The sequence below is a fragment of the Pelophylax lessonae genome (genome assembly GCF_965119305.1).
Source record: "Pelophylax lessonae genome assembly, chromosome: 1".
Taxonomy (NCBI): Eukaryota; Metazoa; Chordata; class Amphibia; order Anura; family Ranidae; genus Pelophylax; species Pelophylax lessonae.
The window spans coordinates 882,207,423-882,230,830 of record NC_138768.1 but is presented as its reverse complement, the minus strand read 5'-3'; the positions used below and the strand labels follow the sequence as shown (position 1 = coordinate 882,230,830).

The 23,408-nt window shown below is 45.2% G+C and overlaps 1 protein-coding gene across 1 annotated transcript in view; it reads left to right on the top strand.

The window, feature by feature from the left end:
* LOC309545007 (C-type lectin domain family 12 member B-like) overlaps window positions 1-22,387 on the top strand; it is a gene marked incomplete at both ends in the record, with an annotated part of 179,987 nt that extends 157,600 nt beyond the window's left edge. The window contains 3 exons of the mRNA XM_082244080.1: window positions 15,001-15,149; window positions 17,868-17,968; window positions 22,279-22,387. Coding sequence (XP_082100206.1) covers window positions 15,001-15,149; window positions 17,868-17,968; window positions 22,279-22,387 — 359 coding nt within the window. The remainder of the gene's footprint in view (window positions 1-15,000; window positions 15,150-17,867; window positions 17,969-22,278) is intronic.
* Window positions 22,388-23,408: the final 1,021 nt, after the last annotated feature.

Genomic DNA, 23,408 nt, shown 5'->3' with positions numbered 1-23,408 from the left:
AGCTTGTGTCACTTACCTTGGGGGTTCCCGTCCAAGCTCCGCCCTCTAGCGAACATCGGGGCCTATCTCTGCCTTCAGGTTACCACCAGCACCCTAACTGTACATCAAGCTAAGGTGTGAAGTGGCAAAGGACAACATGTTTCAGAGGAACTCTGTACCTTCATTTGCTGCACACAGTGAGACAGCTCATCTCAAAGTTGAGGAACTGCCTTAAGGTTTGATTCGCACATGATCACAGTCCCCCCGTCTGGTCCCAGGCATCAGCGAGTGCATGCATGGCGAAAAGTACCCCCATGTGCAGGGTGAGTGGTCCCAGCCAGACACCTGATAGAGATAGAACACACAGCACTATAAGCAGCATTATTTGGATGTTCCTCACACAGCAAACTAGAACCACTCTGATCACAGTGGTGGCTGGTGGTATTGCAGGCTGTGATAACTGTCACAGCTCAATTTGACTTTATCAATTTAAGATCCCAGCCCATTCCTCTGCATTCAAAGTAGGATCTTTCTCTGGTTAGCAGGTCACTGTGACCATGATTCTTAAAACTGTTCCTTTCAATTGCTTAGTGTGCAATTGTGTGCATTGTTACTTTTTCTATATATTTTTTTTTTTTTTTCAGGTAAAACGTTGAGCTGCTCTTTAGTGTACTGCTCATTGGATATCAGTTTATGATTAGCTAGATCGATTCAGGGATCATGTTTGCACTTTCATGTGATCCCCCGTCTCATTTTCATTTTCTTTAGTAAATCAGCCCCATGGTCTCTAATAGACGTCACACTCTCGTTCTTCCTGTCCCCGTACACAGCTGACCACAGTCTGAGGATCTCTCAGGTCTCGCTACCTCTTCCCCTCCTGCTAGAGAGACCACAGAACATAATATGAGAGTAGAGACAGCATGGAGGAGGACGCCGAGTCTGCCTGGAGGAGCGCTCAGAAAGCAGGTAACCCGGGGAGGGATGGGGGAGAACAAAGTGAGGACGTTTGATAAAGCAATTGGCCTTCAAATCACAAGTTAGCATATATATCCTGTGTGCACAAATATCAGCAATTCTCTTTATGTCTATTTGCAACTGAATCAATAGAGGTCATTTTGTGTGATCATTCCTCCAAAGAGTGACTGTCCACCTCATTCCTCTATTCTTTTTTTTTTTTGTAATTTCTTTATTTGGCAAAAGGTTGTGATACAAACATGAATAAAGGTACATCAGGTGCAATGAAATTCAGGGGTGTCAAACTAAATTTCATCGCGGGCCGCATCAGCATTATTGCTGCCCCCAAAGGGCCGGTTATATCTGCAGGATTCGATGTCCAGAGCACCCCACACCCCCTTACACCCTACATGAGATGTCAAGAGCCCCCCCACCATCAGAAGTCGAGTCACCCCCCCTTCCTTACATCACAATGCACCCCCTTACCTTGTGCTGCTGCCAGGAAGAAGATGCGGGTGGATCTGGGAAGAAGTACAGGGTCTGGAGAACCAGAGGAGGGCTGGAGTCAGCTTCCAGAGTCTGCTGAATGCTGAGACCCAGGGAGGAAAAAAACAAGATGGTGTTGAGACTGCACAGAGAGGTGCAGGATCTGTAGGAGGAGTTCTGCCCCCCTCTCTGCTGCGGACTTCTGAAAAGGGAGGGGGTGGGCAAAGACGAGCCTCTCTGCAGCTGCACAGGGCAGTGCAGGATATGGCAAAGGAGTTCTGTCCTCTCTGCTGCCAAGGAGACAAGGTGGGGGCAGAGACAAGGGGGGTGCCGTAGCTGCAGGAAAGGTGCGAGGGCCACATGAAATTGCCTGGGGGGCCGAATTCGGCCCGCGGGCCTTGTGTTTGACACCTGTGAAATAGTACAAGCTTACAGTAACGCCAGAGACAGTGCTCCACAGAATGCTACAGCAGTAGAAAAATGAGGGTAACCGACTGAAATAAAAGGGTGGGAGCAGTGCCTGCAAGGCAGAGCATAATAACAGACATATCAAATGTTACAGGAATAAGCAATCAGAATAACGAGCAAACAACCATATTTATATGATATATATAATCGTCAGGTACCAAGGCACTACCGACAGACAGGCTCCTATTCAAATCAAGAACAGAGGGCAAACTCCAGACCATGGGGTCAGTCAAGGAAGGTATGGGTAGTAGAAGAGTCAGAAAGAAAGGGCCCCAGTAGCGGAAAAACAGCATGAGGTTTGCACAGAAGGGACAACAAAAATGGGGGAAGGGAAAAACATGAAATGTAGAAGAAAGGAAGAGGTGGAAACAGAAGCAGGGAAGAAGGGGACAGGAAAAGGGAAGTAGCATAGAGACTGGGCGAAACATGGGCCCCCCCCAAATCCGCATCCCCGCTGCCCCCGCTCCCTAGCCGGGACCGGGGAGCTCCCGCAGATATGTGTCAGTGCAGGTTAGGTAGTCCCACGGTTCCCACTTGTCCTGAAAAGCTTGTTCCCAATTATACAAGGTAGCCGACAAGTCCTCCATGTCCCTGAGCTCCTTAACCTTGGAGAACCACAGAAACTTCGTAGGTGCAACAGTCGATCTCAGGCAGAGGGGTACACAGTCAGAGAGGCCTTGTACTTTTTAGCGGGCCGTCGGGTGAGATGCAGCAGGCATGCTGCAGGGTCACCTGCCACATCAACATTAGTGAGCTGTTTGATGACGTCAGCCACCGCTCACCAGAAAGGTTTAACCAGGGAGCATTCCCAGAAAATATGGATCATCGTTCCTGTGGCATCATCACAACGCCAGCATTTGTCCAATACAAGAGGGAAAAAATGATGTAGTAGAGAAGGCACCCTATACCATCGCGTGAGAATCTTGTACCCTGTCTCCTGAATCTTAGAGGAGATAGAGGATTTTTGTGTGAATAGAAGTATCTTGTCTTTTTGGGCATTCGTGAAAGTGGTATGCAGGTCGCCTTCCCAATGAGCAAGGAAGGGAGGGGAGAAGTCAGCGGGGGGGGGGGGGGGGCTGTTCAATGCCGCATACACAACGGAAAGGGTGTGCCGCGTCGGCTCCCATCTATGTCAGTCAATTGGCAAGAGATACCAGGGAAGGCCCACAGATCCCGCCCCCCCATGTGAATGGATATCAGGTACATCGTACCCCTACCCATTCACCATAAAAGTGTACAAAAAAAATAAAGACAAAAGTCAGTTTTGGAAAAGTCCTTTACTAAAAAATAAAAATAAAAAAATAGTGTCCCCCGATGATCACATCGCCCGCCCGAAAAATAGAGCTTCTTTTTTTTTTTCCTATTTTTCGGTTGCGGGCGGGGACTGATCATCGGGGGACACTATTTTCTTATTTTTATTTATTAATAAAGGACTTATTCAAAACTGGCTTTTGTCTTTATTTTTTTTGCACACTTTTTTCATGAATGGGTAGGGGTACGATGTACTCGATATCCATTCACATGGGGGGCTAGGATCTGGGAGGGACTCCTTGCTAAATGGAGCTTCCAGATTCCAATAAGCCTCCCCCAGTCCATACCAGGCCAAGGGGTTGGAGCCCACAGCCTCGCAATTGCAAGCCTGGTATTCTACCACCTATGCCACCATCAAGCAGGCTTAAACTGAACACATTCTCCCTGCCTAACTAACTAACTTCTATCTCACCCTACACACAGTGGATGAGATAGAAGTTAGGGAGAGTGTGTTCAGCCTAAGCAGGCTTGATGGTGGCGTATGTGGTAGAATACCAGGCTTGCAATTGAGATGGTTGTGGGTTCATATCCCTGGCCAGAAAAGGTGATTTATTGGAATCATAGGTCAGAGTCCATGACAATGCAGGAACTTGAAGTTCCCGCAAAGAAGCCCATTTGTTCATCATTCGATGAACGAGCAAACAGCCAATGTTTGACTCGAACTCAAAGCTCATTCCTACCAGAATACATCACCATGACCATCACCCTCTGTATCACCAACCCTACTTAGGACACTTCTATTTGCGGTCATCACTAGAATGTGGTGGTCATTGCCAGAATACATCATCGACACACACACACAGTCAGCTCTGCTGTCACAGGCAGATTGCAAGAATACATCAATATGACCACCACCCTCCACATTACCAACTGTCCATAAGACTCTTCTATTGATGGTCATTGTCAGAATACATTACCATGACCCTCACCCTCCGTATCACCAACTCTACTTAGGGCCCTTCTATTTGCCGTCACGTCATCACTAGACCATCACCCACTGTATCACCAACTGTCCTTAAGACTCTTCTATTGGTGGTCATTGCCAGAATACATCACCAACACACACAGTCAGCTCTGCTGTCACTCAGGCAGATTATTATACAATTCATGGTATTAGTGTTTGGAGAAATGTAGATTTCCAAGTAAAAATAGACCGAGGAAGGTGACAGAGGAGACAGGGAGTGAAAGCAACAATCTTCACTAGTACTAGTCAGTCCCATTTAGCTGGACTTGTTCTGTAATAATAAAGACATTCACAGCTTCTCCAATCAGCGTCTTCAGTGCTAATGAGTGTCAGCAACATCCCCCAGTATTTATATCCACACACATATCTCAGTCATCTTCATCCATACACATTGAAGGTGTCAGGGTAGATGATGATTGTCCAAGAGCATGATGAGAGGAGGGAAAATCTGTGCAACCTTACTATTCTTTTTATCATTCAAATCTTTGGTGACATGAAGTTTGAGGCACATGTTAATTGTTTGAGTTAAGTGGCTGACTATTTGAATTGAAAAAATTCTGGAATAAAGACGCTAAAATGGCATTTTTACTGTATGTGGGAGAGATAGGATCTCAAAGGCCCCCACCCTATTCAGGGGTGATTGTTCCAGTTTGATGAAGATGGCTTATTAGACAGAGAGGACAATTGATTGTTGCTTTATATATGAAGTGAAACATCTTGAATATTATAGAACAAGTCCAACTGAATTTGATCAACTACTACTAGATATACCATTACCTGGATACATGAGAACCTTCATAGACAACACAGATCATCATTTTATTGTTATTATACTTTAAACCAGGGGTCTCCAAACTGTGGTCCGGGGACCATTGTTAGCTTATATCTGGCCCTTGGGGCATTATTGCTTCCACTGATATGAAGCACCATTCCCCCCACCAACAAGGGGGCACTATTTCTTCCACTGATACCAATGATTGCATAATATTCCTTCTACTAATAGGAGCACTACTCCTCCTTCTACTGACCACCAACCCTGGGCCATATTTATTCTCCCTGATGCTTGAACATTTTCTGCCCCCGCTGGCCACAATCTGGCCCTCCTAAAGTCTGAAGGACTATATACTGTCCCTTTGTTTGAAAAGTTTGGAGACCGCTGCTTTAAAGTATTATCTGATAAAAGACGGAATATACAGTGCTCTGGGGATGGGCAGTTTGAGAGCCAGTTCACATTCTTGTGGCTGCGGCGATCGCATGTAATATCGGAGCACACTGCTCCTTCATTACATGCGATCGGCTGTGCGGTGCGAGTTCAGCCATACACTTTGTATGGCTGAAATTCGCACTGCACCCGCAGCAAAGATGCACAGGACCCTTTTTTTCAGCCGCATCAGGATCGGATCGCACAGTGGTTCACACTTGTGCGATCCGATCCTGTGCGAACTGTAAAGATCACACTGCGATATGCGATCAAACTGGGGGTGTCGTTAACATTTCATTTACACCCCCAGCGTATTCCATATGGCAGTGTGAACTGCCAGGGGTGCGTTTGCGATGCGGGAACAGGCTGCAAATTCGCAGCCTTCCCGCATCGCATAAGTGTGACCCGGACCTGAGAGTTCCAGCCACTGGCCACAGTCAGGGTATAATAAATCCCACCAATAACATCTCCAAATGGTTTGGGGGTGAAGTGGTTTTATTATCTATTTTTTTTTTTCATGTTGTCTTTACCAGTATTATTTGGCTTTACATTCGGACAAAATTTCACGAAACTATAATTTCTTACAGAGTACTTTTAAATTATTTTGGTCTGAGTTTTTTATGGAAGAAAGAAGTGGTCACAGGTGAAATGAATACATTTCTGTTTATTTAACTGACTTGTTCTTCTTATTTTCAAACTACAGCTGACACTTTGTTCATGTTATGTGTTAAATTGTATCTTTTATTACATTGTATGAGAGATGTTTTGTTTCACTGTATTTGCATATAGTGTACTGCACTTGGGTGTTCCAATGATTTACTGAGCACTGCATTAGGACTGATTTGGTTGGTATTCTTTTTTGTACACCTTTAAGGCTCGGTTTCCACTAGTGCGACTTGCGGTGCGACTTGACACATGTCAAGTCGCACAGCAAGTCAAAACCCATTGTTTTCAATGGGGCCCGTTTCCACTGCCGCGGCTTCAGTTGCCGCGACCTCAAAAGTAAATCGTGTACTACTTTTGAGCGCGACTTCCCTCTATATATGAGGGACAAGTCTAACTGAAGCCGCGGTTTACTTTTGCTACGAAGTCGTGCTAGAAGTAGCACGACTTCGTAGCCGCACTAGTGGAAACCTAGCCTAAAACTAATTTACAATTTAAATGTTTCTGCCAACCATTGTGATTTATTAAGTGGACTTGTAAGGTAATCCAAGCACCATCCTCCAACTCAAACACCCTCGTTACTTCCTAACCAAAGAGCCAAAAACGAAAAAAAAAACACTCCCTTTACCAAATCTCTTATCCAAGCCACTCTCAACCAATTAACACCAATCACTCAATCTAAACCTTTCACCCAACCCTAAAACCTTCTCTCATCCTAAATGCCCATACCAATCCCAAACACCCTCATCCAGCCCATGTATCCCCCAAATACAATTACTATTTACTAACTTCAGGAACTACAATTCCCATCATGCCTAGTTATCTCTGTGAATGTCAGAGATTTACAATGCCTCATGGGAATTGTAGTTCCTGAACAGCTGGAGGGTCGTAGTTTGGACACCCCTGTACTAACCCAATCAAAGGGCACTCTTAAGCCAGATGTCTTATCCAACCTATTTACTTTACTCATTCTAAACCATTGACCAAATCCAAACAGCCTCCCCAAATCCAAATATCATTATAATTCCTAACAACTTTACCCATCCTGAATACCCTTATCCATCCCATATATCATCCCCCAAACCCAAAACCCTCATTACCCTATTAATCAACCCAAAACCCACAATCAAACCAAATTTATCAGCCAGTTGAGTTCCCCTCACTCATTTCTAACCCATCAACCAACCCAAAACCCTCAACCAAACCAAACACTTCCTCTAATACAAATTCATCCCTACCTCAGCCCATCCTACATTACATTCTAAAAAGAAAATCCTTACGCAACCTAAACGTCTTCATTACCCCCTCACCCAGCTAAAAGCCGGTCCCAAATCAAGCCCCTCACTCAACTAAGAGACCTCTACACAACCCACAATTTTCATAAAAAATATCACGATATGTACACTGTATCCTCAGCCAACCTGAACCAAAATATCTTTACCCAGTCCAAGTATCTTTAGACCAAGCCTAAATGTCCTTACCTGAGACATCCTTAGTTAATACCTAACCCCAATATCCTTACCAAACCCAACCCTAATGCCATGACCCACTCTACACATCACTGATGACTGGGACAGTTTAATTTATTCATAAATGATCTAGAGGAGGGGATATCTAGTACAATCTCAGTATTTGCGGATGATACTAAACTAAGCAGGCCAATATCATCTATGAAGGATGTGGAAACCTTATGTAACACTCTGGCGTTTGTTTTAGTGAACTGGATTTGCAGCTGCAGAATTTCCACTCAGTAGTCCTGTAGAGATGTGTTGAATCACCATATCCAACTCTCCAGACTCATCATTGTGGCCCAGCCTGCTTCAGCATGCACATATACAGACACTCAGATAAGATGTTCCTGGAGTGATAGTTTGCATGCGATAGTATAGAGGGGATGTGCTGAAAGGACAGGCGTGAGTAGTGATAGCAATGATAGGCACTCAAGTAGTAATGTTCAGGAGTGTTAGCAGATGGTGATAGATAGTATGCAGGTAGGTTAGCAATCATGTACAAGTAACAGGTGGTAGGGGACAGCAGATGAATGTACAGGAGATGCTAACTTAGTGCAAGGGTATAGATGGTAGTAGACTCAAGAGCTAGCAATCTATGTAACAGTGCAGATGATAGAAATAGTAATGCATAGATAGCAACAGTCTTTAGTATGCAAGAGTAGATAGTGTAAGTTGATAGGAAGGAATCCCCTGTGGGGTACTTATCACTAGTTGGTTTAGAGAGGTGAGGGGTCCAGTAATGAGATAAGGATCCGGTAGCGAGATACAGGATCAGTAGCGAGATATAGGATCAAGTAGCGAGATACAGGATCAGTAGCGAGATACAGGATCAAGTAGCGAGATACGGGATCAAGTAGCGAGACTAGGATATAGTTGGTAGTAGACTCAAGAGCTAGTAATCTATGTAACAGTGCAGATGATAGAAATAGTAATGCATAGATAGCAACAGTCTTTAGTATGCAAGAGTAGATAGTGTAAGTTGATAGGAAGGAATCCCCTGCGGGGTACTTATCACTAGTTGGTTTAGAGAGGTGAGGGGTCCGGTAGTGAGCTAAGGATCAGGTAGCTATATGCGTTCCACCTACCTGAATGGTGGAACGCAATGCGGAAATAAGAGGCTGGAAGGGTACCGAAGGTACCAGGATCTTACAGTACCCCCCCCCCCGTAAGGCCGGCTCCGGAAGGCCTATAGCACTGGTCTCTCCGGGTATTTGGAGTGGAACCTTCGTATAAGCCTGGGAGCGTGAACGTCAGAAGTAGGCATAGCTTTCAATGCTTCTTCAAATAACCTCAGATCCTCCCTACGTACCACCGTGCCATTAGAAGCGCGTGTGCAGTCAGGTGCAAGAACCTCAATATTTTGATTGGAAGCTATAAGGGTGCTTGCCAAAACAGGAATTTCTTTAGGTAGTGGTACAGGAGGTTTTTTAGAACGTGGTACAGGGTTCACTGGAGTTGAAGGAAGGGCTTCTACAGGAGTATCTATTCCAACATTTGCCAAATTCTGGGTGTCCTTTTCTGATATAGTACGGGGACAGGGCTGGCAACAGCCTTGGCAATTTCCAGGCTGTTTTTCAGGGAAGAGAGCACGGATTTGCTTGGCCTCCACTGGGAGAGCCTTAGGCCTAGATGGTCGGGTTGGGCAAGATGTACCATGACCAGGCAGAATCACCATACTCATTTGGTTTTACTTTTTTCCCTAGGTACCCGGGGTCTGCGGGAACCTGGAGCAGGTTTAGGGGTAGGTTTTTGGGAGGGGAGACACTGAGAGTGCATGGCAATTGTAAATGACTCCCAATTGTCTAGGATAGGACTTTTCTCTTGCAGTTTCTGGTATGCCCATGTTTTCATCTTTCCGGAAAGCAAATTAATGGCAGCATGAACTTTAATAAAGTCATTATGATAGGTCCTGGGCTTAAGGACAAATAGGAGCTCACAATCCATCCGGAAAAAAAAAATGAGGAACGGGAACCATCAAACCTGTCTGGTAACAGGACAATTGGTTCTGGGGGTTGAGCAGCAGTAGGCTGTGACACAGAAGCTAATTGCTTTTTTAAGGTATGGTTTTCGTTTAGTATTTCAGTAAGAGTCTGAACTAACCCATCTACCTTTTGTGTTAGGTGCATCACATGAGTGGCTAATTCTGCTGAATCCATTTTTTTTCAGGTTCGTGCAATCTGTAACGCTCTGGCGTTTGTTTTAGTGAACTGGATTTGCAGCTGCAGAATTTCCACTCAGTAGTCCTGTAGAGATGTGTTGAATCACCATATCCAACTCTCCAGACTCATCATTGTGGCCCAGCCTGCTTCAGCATGCACATATACAGACACTCAGATAAGATGTTCCTGGAGTGATAGTTTGTATGCGATAGTATAGAGGTGATGTGCTGAAAGGACAGGCGTGAGTAGTGATAGCAATGATAGGCACTCAATAGTAATGTTCAGGAGTGTTAGCAGATGGTGATAGATAGTATGCAGGTAGGTTAGCAATCATGTACAAGTAACAGGTGGTAGGGGACAGCAGATGAATGTACAGGAGATGCTAACTTAGTGCAAGGGTATAGATGGTAGTAGACTCAAGAGCTAGCAATCTATGTAACAGTGCAGATGATAGAAATAGTAATGCATAGATAGCAACAGTCTTTAGTATGCAAGAGTAGATAGTGTAAGTTGATAGGAAGGAATCCCCTGTGGGGTACTTATCACTAGTTGGTTTAGAGAGGTGAGGGGTCCAGTAATGAGATAAGGATCCGGTAGCGATATACAGGATCAGTAGCGAGATATAGGATCAAGTAGCGAGATACAGGATCAGTAGCGAGATACAGGATCAAGTAGCGAGATACGGGATCAAGTAGCGAGACTAGGATATAGTTGGTAGTAGACTCAAGAGCTAGTAATCTATGTAACAGTGCAGATGATAGAAATAGTAATGCATAGATAGCAACAGTCTTTAGTATGCAAGAGTAGATAGTGTAAGTTGATAGGAAGGAATCCCCTGCGGGGTACTTATCACTAGTTGGTTTAGAGAGGTGAGGGGTCCGGTAGTGAGCTAAGGATCAGGTAGCTATATGCGTTCCACCTACCTGAATGGTGGAACGCAATGCGGAAATAAGAGGCTGGAAGGGTACCGAAGGTACCAGGATCTTACACCTTACAAGCGGACCTGAACAAAATAATGGGGTGGGCAACTACATGGCAGATGAGGTTTAATGTTGAAAAATGTAAAGTAATGAACCTGGGTGCCAGAAACCAGAAAGCAAGCTACTCTCTGGGGGGGAAACCTCTGGGTGAGTCTAGGATGGAAAAGGACCTGGGGGTACTGGTAGACAACAGGCTTGGCAGTGGCATGCAATGCCAAGCCGCTGCAAGCAAAGCCAACAGAATACTGGGATGTATAAAAAAGGGGATTCACTCCAGAAATAAAGAGATTATTCTCCCACTCTACAAGACTCTGGTCCGGCCACATCTGGAGTATGCTGTCCAGTTCTGGGCACCGGTCCTCAGGAAGGATGTGCTGGAACTGGAGCGAGTCCAGAGAAGGGCAACAAAAATAATTAGGGGAATGGAGGACATCGGCTTTAAGGAAAGACTACAAGCACTGAACTTATTCTCTCTGGAGAAGAGACGATTGAGGGGGGATATGATATCAATGTACAAATACTGTACTGGCGACCCTAGCATAAAGAACAAACTATTCAGAGAAAGGGAATACAATAAGACACGTGGCCACTCACTAAAACTAGAGGAAAGGCAGTTTCACCTTAAAGTATGTAGGGGGTTCTTCACTGTCAGAGCAGTAAGGATGTGGAATTCTCTTCCAAAAGCAGTGGTATCAGCAGGGAGCATTGATAGTTTAAAAAAACTATTAGATGGGCACCTTAGAGACCACAACATACAGGGGTATATAATGTACAACATACAGGGGTACAATGTACAACATACAGGGGTATACAATGTACAACATACAGGGGTATACAATGTACAACATACAGGGGTATACAATGTACAACATACAGGGGTATACAATGTATAACATACAGGGGTATACAATGTACAACATACAGGGGTATACAATGTACGGTTAACAGCAAACACACACACACATCATAGGTTGAACTGGATGGACTGGTGTCTTTTTTCAACCTCACTATCTATGTAACTATGTAATATAGTTAGTGAGGTTCAAAAAAGTCCATCTGGCTCAAGGAATAAAAAACAAAAAAAAAAAACCCAGTAAAGAAAACCCAACAATACAATCCCATATGCACAATACTATACCCACTCTTAAACACTGAAATACTGTGGCTGCACCTACTGATCTTGATGAAAGAATTTTAAAGGAATAAACAATTTTGGACTCTAACCTCTTGGTCTGCTGATCCTCTTCATTGTTCTTCTTCTTCAACTATCCTTCATCTTTTTGTACTCTGTGAATTTCCAGAATCTGACAGTGAAGTTGTGGATTCTGAATCCAGCTATCTTAATGTATTCCTTACAGAACTCATTTATAAGCTTACGGACCAGGAATCTTCAGTGTATGAAAATATGTCCCCAGCATCATCCAGAATGAATCCTACAGCATTAATCTCTCAGCATGTGACGCCAGCATCCTCCAGGAGAAAGCATGTGGTCCATGAAGCATCCAGCTATGGTTTTCTGGTACCTGCACTGATCTTGGGATTGCTGTTGATTTGTGTCATTCTGCTGTCAGTCCTGATAGTGCTAGTAATTTCAGGTAAAAAAAACTCCTCAGGGGCGGGGTTGATCATACATACTAAATACATTGAGAGATAAACTGGTGCAAAGATTGTGAGTTGTATAAGACATGTCCACCCAAGAAGACACCTAGGTGTTCATGGCTCTTCCTAGTAATAATTTCCCAGATCTGCACACTTACAGAAGGTCTCTCATTTGGTTCATATTTTGGATGGTCGCGGTTAAAATTAGTTGAGGCTGCTGGCAGTTTTGTTATGTATGGCTCTATTACTTCAGACCTGCACCAGGGCTAACGACCAAAGTGACCACCAAACCCCACTGTGCACCATTTACAGTGTCTCACAAAAGTAAGTACACCCTCACATTTTTGTAAATATTTTATTCTATCTTTTCATGTGACAACACTGAAGAAATGACACTTTGCTACAATGTAAAGTAGTGAGTGTACATCTTGTATAACAGTGTAAATATGATGTCCCCTCAAAATAAGTCAACACACAGCCATTAATGTCTAAACCGCTGGCAACAAAAGTGAGTACACCCCCTAAGTGACAATTTCCAAATTGGGCCCAATAAGCCATTTTCCCTCACCGGTGTCATGTGACTCGTTAGTGTTACAAGGTCTCAGGTGTGAATGGGGAGCAGTTGTGTTAAATTTGGTGTTATCGCTCTCACTCTCTCATACTGGTCACTGGAAGTTCAACATGGCACCTCATGGCAAAGAACTCTCTGAGGATCTGAAAAAATAAATTTTGCTCTACATAAAGATGGCCTAGGCTATAAGAAGACTCCCAAGACCCTGAAACTGAGCTGCAGCACGGTGGCCAAGACCATACCACAGTTTAACAGGACAGATTCCACACAGAACAGGCCTTGTTATGGTCGACCAAAGAAGTTGAGTGCACGTGCTCAGCGTCATATCCAGAGGATGTCTTTGGGAAATAGACGTATGAGTGCTGCCAGCATTGCTGCAGAGGTTGAAGGGGTGGGGGGTCAGCCTGTCAGTGCTCAGACCATACGCCGCACACTGCATCAAATCGGTCTGCATGGCTGTCGTCCCAGAAGGAAGCCTCTTCTAAAGATGGTGAACAAGAAAGCCTGCAAACAGTTTGTTGAAGACAAGCAGACTAAGGACATGGATTACTGGAACCATCTCCTGTGGTCTGATGAGACCAAGATAAACTTATTTGGTTCAGATGGTGTCAAGCATGTGTGGCCGCAACCAGGTGAGGAGTACAAAGACAAGTGTGTCTTCCCTACAGTCAAGCATGGTGATGGGAGTGTCATGGTCTGGAGCTGCATGAGTGCTGCCGGCACTGGGGAGCTACAGTTCATTGAGGGAACCATGAATGCCAACATGTACTGTGACATACTGAAGCAGAGCATGATCCCCTCCCTTCGGAGACTGGGCCGCAGGGCAGTATTCCAACATGATAACGACTCCAAACACACCTCCAAGATGACCACTGCCTTGCTAAAGAAGCTGAGGGTAAAGGTGATGGACTGGCCAAGCATGTCTCCAGACCTAAACCCTATTGAGCATCTGTGGGGCATCCTTAAACGGAAGGTGGAGGAGCGCAAGGTCTCTAACATCCATCAGCTCCGTGATGTTCTCATGGAGGAGGGGAAGAGGACTCCAGTGACAACCTGTGAAGCTCTGGTGAATTCCATGCCCAAGAGGGTTAAGGCAGTGCTGGAAAATAATGGTGGCCACACAAAATATAGACACTTTGGGCCCAAATTGGACATTTTCACTTAGAGGTGTACTCACTTTTGTTGCCAGCGGTTTAGACATTAATGGCTGTGTGTTGAGTTATTTTGAGGGGACAGCAAATTTACACTGTTATACAAGCTGTACACTCACTACTTTACATTGTAGCAAAGTGTCATTTCTTCAGTGTTGTCACATGGAAAGATAGAATAAAATATTTGCAAAAATGTGAGGGGTGTACTTACTTTTGAGAGATACTGTATATCCTCAGACAAAAAACATTTCTTTAGAAAAATAACTGTGTGTATTGTACTGTACAGCAAGAATTATACATGGGAGACCGGCAAGAGGCTGCAGTCCTGTTTGCTCATTGTTACTGAATACATTAATTGCAGGAGTTGTTTTTAATGATGAATGTGTATCACAGGAAGAGAGAGAGAAGTCAGGAGAGACAACACCGATAACAGATCCCTTCTGTGTGTGTCAGAGGAAGAACCGATAACCGATCTGCCGATAAACAGAAGCCAGCAATGTGACCAATGTGAGCAAATCTTCCTCCAGAGAGATCCAACCCAACAAGGTAATAAAACCATCTCTTCATCATTACTGACTGTCTCTATTATTTCATATTACAGGACGGTCTCTCCTGTGTCCGGCTGTCTCTTCATCATTACTGACTGTCTCTATTATTCCATATTACAGGACGGTCTCTCCTGTGTCCGGCTGTCTCTTCATCATTACTGACTGTCTCTATTATTCCATATTACAGGACGGTCTCTCCTGTGTCCGTATGTCTCTTCATCATTACTGACTGTCTCTATTATTCCATATTACAGGACGGTCTCTCCTGTGTCCGGCTGTCTCTTCATCATTACTGACTGTCTCTATTATTCCATATTACAGGACGGTCTCTCCTGTGTCCGGCTGTCTCTTCATCATTACTGACTGTCTCTATTATTCCATATTACAGGACGGTCTCTCCTGTGTCCGGCTGTCTCTCTATCATTAATGACTGTCTCTATTATTCCATATTACAGGGCGGTGTCCTAGATGTCCGGATCTCTGGATCCCCATCAATGATAAATGTTATTTCTTCTCTGAGAACAAGAAATCCCATTCAGAGAGCAGTAAAGACTGTAGAGACCATAACTCCATACTGGCCACCATAAAGGAGGAGACCATACAGGTCAGTGAGGGAGTCACCGGGTGTAGAGTTGAAGTAGAGGGCAGCTGGTGGTCCATATCTTGGGCTTCATTTTCGGAATCACCCTCATTCTTTGATTAGTGTTGCTAATAATCAGTGGCGGCTGGTGAAGTTTAAGATGGTGGGGCGCCAGACCCGCCCTTCCATTTCGACCCCTCCCAGTTCTCAGAAGCCCCACTACTTATAGACTCCATCCATTTTGTCCCCTGTATTTTTCTTGCAACAAATTCTCCCAATATATCACATATTAAGGGGTCCCTCAGTACTAGTATATCCCATAATAAGGAGCAGGGGCCCTATTATGGTATATACTGTGAGAGACACCCTATTATGGGATACACTGACTGAGAGTGGCACAAACCCCACAGTACAGACCCCCTCAGTACAGACCCCCTAGCACAAACCCAACAGTACAGACCCCCTCAGTACAGACCCCCTAGCACTAATCCCCCAGTACAGACCCCCTAGCACTAATCACACAGTACAGACCCCCTAGCACAAACCCCACAGTACAGACCCCCTAGCACTAATCCCCCAGTACAGACCCCCTAGCACTAATCACACAGTACAGACCGCCTAGCACTAATCACACAGTACAGACCCCCTAGCACTAATCCCCCAGTACAGACCCCCTAGCACTAATCACACAGTACAGACCCCCTAGCACAAACCCAACAGTACAGACCCCCTCAGTACAGACCCCCTAGCACTAATCCTCCAGTACAGACCCCCTAGCACTAATCACACAGTACAGACCCCCTAGCACAAACCCCACAGTACAGACCCCCTAGCACTAATCCCCCAGTACAGACCCCCTAGCACTAATCACACAGTACAGACCCCCTAGCACTAATCACACAGTACAGGCCCCCTAGCACTAATCACACAGTACAGACCCCCTAGCACTAATCACACAGTACAGACCCCCTAGCACAAACCCCACAGTACAGGCCCCCTAGCACTAATCACACAGTACAGACCCCCTAGCACTAATCCCCCAGTACAGACCCCCTAGCACTAATCACAAAGTACAGGCCCCCTAGCACTAATCACACAGTACAGACCCCCTAGCACTAATCACACAGTACAGGCCCCCTAGCACTAATCACACAGTACAGACCCCCTAGCACTAATCACACAGTACAGGCCCCCTAGCACTAATCACACAGTACAGACCCCCTAGCACAAACCCCACAGTACAGGCCCCCTAGCACTAATCACACAGTACAGACCCCCTAGCACTAATCACACAGTACAGACCCCCTAGGACTAATCACACAGTACAGACCCCCTAGCACTAATCACACAGTACAGACCCCCTAGCACAAACCCCACAGTACAGACCCCCTAGCACTAATCACACAGTACAGACCCCCTAGCACAAACCCCACAGTACAGACCCCCTAGCACTAATCCCCCAGTACAGACCCCCTAGCACTAATCACACAGTACAGGCCCCCTAGCACAAACCCCACAGTACAGACCCCCTAGCACTAATCACACAGTACAGACCCCCTAGCACAAACCCCACAGTACAGACCCCCTAGCACTAATCCCCCAGTACAGACCCCCTAGCACTAATCACACAGTACAGACCCCCTAGCACAAACCCCACAGTACAGACCCCCTAGCACTAATCCCCCAGTACAGACCCCCTAGCACTAATCACACAGTACAGACCCCTAGCACAAACCCCTCAGTACAGACCCCCTCAGTACAGACCTCTGCTCAGTACAGACCCCCAAGCACAAACCCCACAGTACAGGCCTCCTCAGTACAAACCCCACAGTACAGGCCTCCTCAGTACAGACCCCACAGTACAGGCCCCCTCAGTACAGACCTCCCCTCAGTACAGGCCCCCTCAGTACAGGCCCCCTCAGTACAGACCTCCCCTCAGTACAGACCCCCAAGCTCAAACCCCACAGTACAGGCTGAGTCAGGCTGAAGCCATATTGTTGATTCATCTTTCAGGCCGGGTTTTTTGTGTGGCAGTGTTTCTCCCTTTCCAGATTAAGTCAGGAGCTGGATACAGCTCTGGGCCCTCGTGTGTGGGCAGAGTTTACGTAGAGACATGGAGAAATGGGCACTCATGCCCCTAGAGACTGACAGAGGTACATGCCTAACCACGGGGTATGGCAATAAGGCGGCACTCTCCATTATGAGTGACACTTTCTCCCTGTAGTCATTTAGTTTACCCTTGGATTCTGTTCCTCAGGTCTCTCCTCTCTCCAAATAGACACCACAGACATTAACTCTTTGCCACCTTCTCCAGTACAGCATTTCTGAGCCGGTAACACATAAGTTGCATTGGGATCCATCAGTTCCGCAACCGTCATATCATCTCAGTGGCATGGATATTTATGTTTAACTCTTTACTCCACTTGAATGCTTTTACTTTTATTCTCCACTCTTAGTATTAATAGGATTTGGATCCCGAGTGGCTTCACACCATTGGAAATGCTCACCACCACTGAGCTAGGCAACCCCCGTGTTACAATATATATACAGTATATATATGATCAGTCCTGTGTATGAGTCTGGTATAAGGATACAAAGATGTAGAACATAGTAATGACACATACATGTAGTAGCCTCAGGGATTGTATATTATTTATATATCCAATTGCAATACTGTTATCTGTAGCCAATGGAAAGTGATGTGAATACAGTTTATGACCCATTGTGCGTTGTATTATCCAGGCATTGGTGACTGTTAAAGGAAAGGAATTCTGGGTTGGATTAATCCGACATGAGACCCATGGTGAAGTGTGGAGAGGAAAATGGTCAGATGGCAGCATGGAGTAAGTATTACAGGACTTGTTTTAATCTTAATCAGCAGACACACACCACTCTTCAGTAGAAGACTCTGTATGATGTCATGCTTCCTCCTCCTTCCTCTTCCTCCACAAAGATTTGCACACACTCTGATTGGATGACAGAACATTTTATTACTGAACCCTGAAAGCCAATGAGAAATCAATGAGTAAGTGTACATAGGTGGTGTTAATAATTGTTAGCAGCCCAGGGGCATGACAGATCTCCTATGAGGGATCTCTTGCGGTAGCTCCCTTATGGCATCTCTCTTATCACTGATCTCTCATGCCAGCTCCTGTATGGCAACTCTCTTATTAAAGATCTCCTATGGCATCTAGTTTATAACAAATTTCCTATGGCAGCTCTCATATGGCACTCCTCTTCTGACTCTTTTCCTATGGCAGCTCTCATATGGCACTCCTCTTCTGACTCTTTTCCTAAGGCAGCTCTCTTATGGCACTCCTCTTCTGACTCTTTTCCTATGGCAGCTCTCATATGGCCCTCCTCTTATGTCAGCCCAATTAAGGAACTCTTCTCCTGTCAGCTCTCCTATGTCCCTCCTCTTCTGACATCTCCCCTATGGCAGCTCTATTATAACACTTCTCTTCTGTAACCTCTCCTATAGCACTCCTCTTCTGGCATCTCTCTTCTGGCATCTCTCTCATGGCATCTCTCTTATGGCATCTCTCTTATGGCATCTCTCTTACGGAATTCCTCTTCTGGCACCTCTCCTATGGCAACTCTATTAAAGCACTTCTCTTCTGTTACCTCCTCTATAGCAGTGGTCCTCAACTCCGGTCCTCCGGGTGACGGGGCCCACTAACAGGCCAGATTTTAAGTATTACCTTGGGGAGATGCAGACTAGAATACTGCAATCCCTGAGCAGCAACTTAGATCACCTGTGATGTAATTTAGTTATCTTGCAAACCTGGCCTGTTAGTGGGCCCTGAGAACCGGAGTTGAGGACCACTGCTCTATAGCACTCCTCTTCTGGCACCTCTCCGATGGTAGATCTATAATGGCACTCCTCTTCAATTACCTCTCCGATGGTAGATCTATAATGGCACTCCTCTTCTGTTACCTCCCCTATAGCACTCCTCTTCTGGCACCTCTCCAATGGCAGCTCTCTTATAGGACTTATTTTCTGGCAACTATTTTGTGGCAGCTCTCCTATGGCACTTCTTCTCTAGCACCTTTCCTATGGCAGCTCTCTTATGGCACTCCTCTTTTGGCAACTCTTCTATGATAGATCTGTTATGGCACTCCTCTTCTGGCACTGCTTCTATAGCACTTCCCTTCTGGTACCTCTCCTCTGGCAGCTCTATTATGGCATTCTTTTTTGGGCACCTCTCCTATGGCACCTTTTCTATGACGCTCCTCCTCTGGCACCCCTTTAGATAGCAGCTCTTTTATGGCATTCCTCTTCTGGTGCCTCTCATATTGCAGCTCTCTTATGGCACTCCTCTTCTAGTACCTCTCCTGTGGCAGGTCTTTCCTATGGTACTTCTCTTCTGGCACTTCTCCTATGGTTGCACTCCTTTAGCAGCTTTCATGTGGCAGCTATCTTAAAGCATATTTCCTATGGCAGCTCCATTATAGCAGTTCTCTCACGGTAGCTCCCTCATGGCAGTCCTCCTAGAACATGTCTCCTGTGGAAGTTCTTCCATACTAGCTCTCTTGTGCCAGCTTCCCTACGGTTCCTACAGAAGATCTGTTATGGAAGCTCTTTTATTGCAGCTCTTCTATGGAAGTTCTCCTATGGCATCCTTCCTTTGGCAACTCTGTTATGGCTGCACTCCTCTGGCAGTTCTCTTAAGGCCGATCTCCTAAAGAAGGTCTTCTACCTCCTAAAGCATGTCTCCTGTATTCTTTAATAGAAGCTCTCATGTGATAGTTCTCCTATGGCAGCCCCCGTTTGACAACTCCCACATGCACTCTCCTGGCTGCTCTTTCATGGCATCTTTTCTATGGCAACTCTCCTATTACATATATCTTATGACGATTTTCCTGTCAAGATTCTCATATGGCAGATCTCTTACATCTGCTTTGTAATAGTAGATTTCTTATGGCAGCTCTCCCATGATGGTTCTTGTTTGGCTTTGCATCCCCAGCTTGGGTGCTTCCGCCAATCAGTGCCTCCTGCCCTCCAAACCTTTCCAGCAGACCGAGAGCTAATACCAGTGCTTTACCCCAATCATCGTACACAGACAAGATGTTGAGGTAAAACCCAACAGAATGACTCTTTAAATTAGAAAGAGGGATATCTAAATACCCCACGCTTAGTGCACTTGCAACAAATGTGTATTAGAAAATTATATATAATATATTACACACTTAAAATTAGACAATACTACAAAATATGACTAAATCCAGCTGTAAAAAGTTTTACACAGAGTCCTGTAGGAAATAATAATGTCAACAATGTAACAATCTGTGTTGGGTGTAATATTACACCATATAGGGATGTAAATTCCAAAATAAATAATGCAGGCAAGGTGATATATTGGTGTTTGGGATTTTAAGGGTCACCACAGTGCTCAGGGATGTATGTCAAAAGGCTCAACAGAAAAGATTGATCCCCTCTTACCTTACGGCAGGGAGATCATTCAAGCTTATGGAGAGTAAGTAGTAGATTCTCCTCCCAGGACATAGAGCCGTGCTGCTGGTCCTCACGCTACTCGTCATTAACATGTGACGTCTTCAGATCTTGGAATCACTTAGAATGACTCTTTATTGAACAGAAATACAGGTTTTTATACACTTCAAAAGTAGGCCAGTCACCACATGAAAAATAAAACAAAATATTACCCAATACATCACACAATGATTAGATAACGAGATAGAGTTGACAAAAGACTAAAACCATCATGTAGGAACCTCCAAGAGGATTAGCCAGCATAAAAATAATCAGTGATCCAATTAAACAGTTACCAAAGAACAAATAGTCACCTAGACAATGCTTTGAGTAATCAGGTATCCCAGACAGTCCAATAACAATCTACAACACTCTATGAGACAAAAGTCATACAATGTTCCAGCAGTCTGAAAAACTGGAATTAATTTATCTTCATTGATTTCTTCAGGAATATTGTTGATAAATATCTCTGTCCCAAGTAAAGGAGCCACTCCAACCCAGTCTGCAGGAGGGCTCCCATATTCCCTCTGACTATTAACTTGTTCAACTTTAATATTACACCTTTCCATTCACTCCAGAAGGGAAGATTTATTGTCCTTATTCAGAGAATGAATCCAAGCCTCACTCTCAGCATTCATTGAAAAGTTGTCCATCAATAGAGAAGGATCCGCTCTCTCTATGGGATCAGAGGCTGAACTGAGCTCTTTACCATGCTCTGACCAGGAGAAGCAGACAAAATCCCTAGTCTCCTCCATTGGCCATAATCAGTGGGTAGGAGGCTAGCCCCTAGTCCCCTCCAAAAGCCCCTGTCTTAGTTGGGTCTGTCACAGTTTTCTAATTCAGTGGGACTGTTATGGGCACTAGTCACCAATTTGAAACATTCCTTTGACCCCATTCACCTGTAGTGAGACTGGGCAGGTTATATATGTGCAGTGACCTCTATAGTCTCAGTGTCCTCGATAGTCTCAGTGTGTATATATTTAAATATCTCTCTCCTCTCCCCTCCTGACATTACTGCTCAGTGCTCATCAACAATGACTGTGGGAATTCTCTCTTTTTCTTTTTAAACGGTTTTTATTAAAGGCAAAAGAAACATGGTACAGTAATATGCAGGGAAAATATTAGGTACATGCCGTGATAAAACAAGGCAGTTTAAAATACAAAACTGCAGCATATAACATTCAAAAAACAGGTAACAATGTGATAAGTCAATGGGATCGACCCGGCGTCCCGTCTGAGAAGCAATGAGGGTACGCTCAAACTGTGGGTGTGACCGAGGCCACACTGCGTGGATGGACCCCCACACAGAAGGGGTCTCAACCAAAACCAAGGTATAGCTCTTAATTGGGTATGCCGGGGGCCGAGTGGGGGGTGGGCTGGGTTGGAAATAAAGTAGGGTAAGTAGGAGAGGGTCATGGGGGGGAGGTAACAGCAGGTGCCCGGGGGGAACCTCGAACCCCCTAGGGGCCCAGGTGGGAAAAGAGAGCCGGTAATGAGGACGCCCAATCAGGTGAGTACAAGGCTGTCGTCAAGGCCTGGTGGGAGGCAATGGTCAATCCAGGGTCGCCATAGCCGTTCATAGGGGGTCAGTTTGTCCACCAACATTGCTTCTGTTTTAGCATGTAGCATGGCTTCTCTCATCTGATTTTATCCCCTGTCTAGAACTGTCACTGGAGGAACTGGAACCTGTGCTGCCAAGCTCGGATCTCGCCTGATACTGGAGAACTGTTATAAAGAACTGAACTATATCTGTGAGAGAGACCCCGTGTGACCGCACTGGTTTGAGGAAGGCTGTGTAAATGTTTTGGTCTCTGGGCCATTATACAGCCATACTTGTATTTTGCCGTTTTATGTTTATTTCTGTATTTCTCAAGTAATAAAATGATTGACAACAATACGTGTGTACAGAATCTCGTGGGATTAAAGGATAAGGACACTTTTCTCACACTGTCCACAGATGTCTCTTCAGAGGCGAGAGTGTTTGTAATAGAATACACTGGAATAGAGCTCCTCAGAGAAGGGTGGAGGAGAGCAGATGTGATGGGTAGGGAGGGTAGAGGAAGGGAAAGGAGAAGAGTGGAAGGGAGGAGACTAATAGGGAAAGGAGTAAAAAACGAATGGAAGAAAGAGAAGTGGAGGGTAGGGTAGGAGATGTAATAAATAGTTGGGGGGTGGAAGATGAGGTTGGAGAAGGGAGAGGATCAGAGGGTTCAAGGGAGGAATGGCGAGGAGGGTAGTAAAGGGGAAGGGAAAAAAATTGAATGCTGAAAGTGAAGATGAGCTGGAAGATGAGAAGAGTGGAAAGGGGGAGGAAGGAAAAACGGAGGGGATGGAAAAAGAAGTAGAAAGGGGAGGAGAGGTGTGTATTGGAATTGGTGGGGAGAGGAGAGAAAAAAAGGGAGATGGGGGGGGTGGATAGGAGTAAAGGGGTGGTGAGGGGACAAGAAGTGGAGAGGAAGGGTAGGAATAAGAGAAGGAGGATGAGGATTAGTAATGAGCTAAATGTACCTTGGATTAGTTCAGTTCAGCAAACATGAGGCATGAGTAAAGTTCAGGTGTCGAATCTGAGCCCCATTGAAGTCAATGGGAGCCAATTGTTAAAAATAGTTCTATCCAAGGCTAATGGGCAAGGATCTGTCAAAAAATGGGGGGGGGGGGGGTCTGGGAACTGGCATTAGGGACTTCTACCAACCAAGCAGTGATTTTAGCAATTATTAAAGCAAATTATAAAAAATGCAAAATTCTGTTGAATACCACCCCTTGAGGGGGTTGGGGGCTGACCCTGCTTTTGA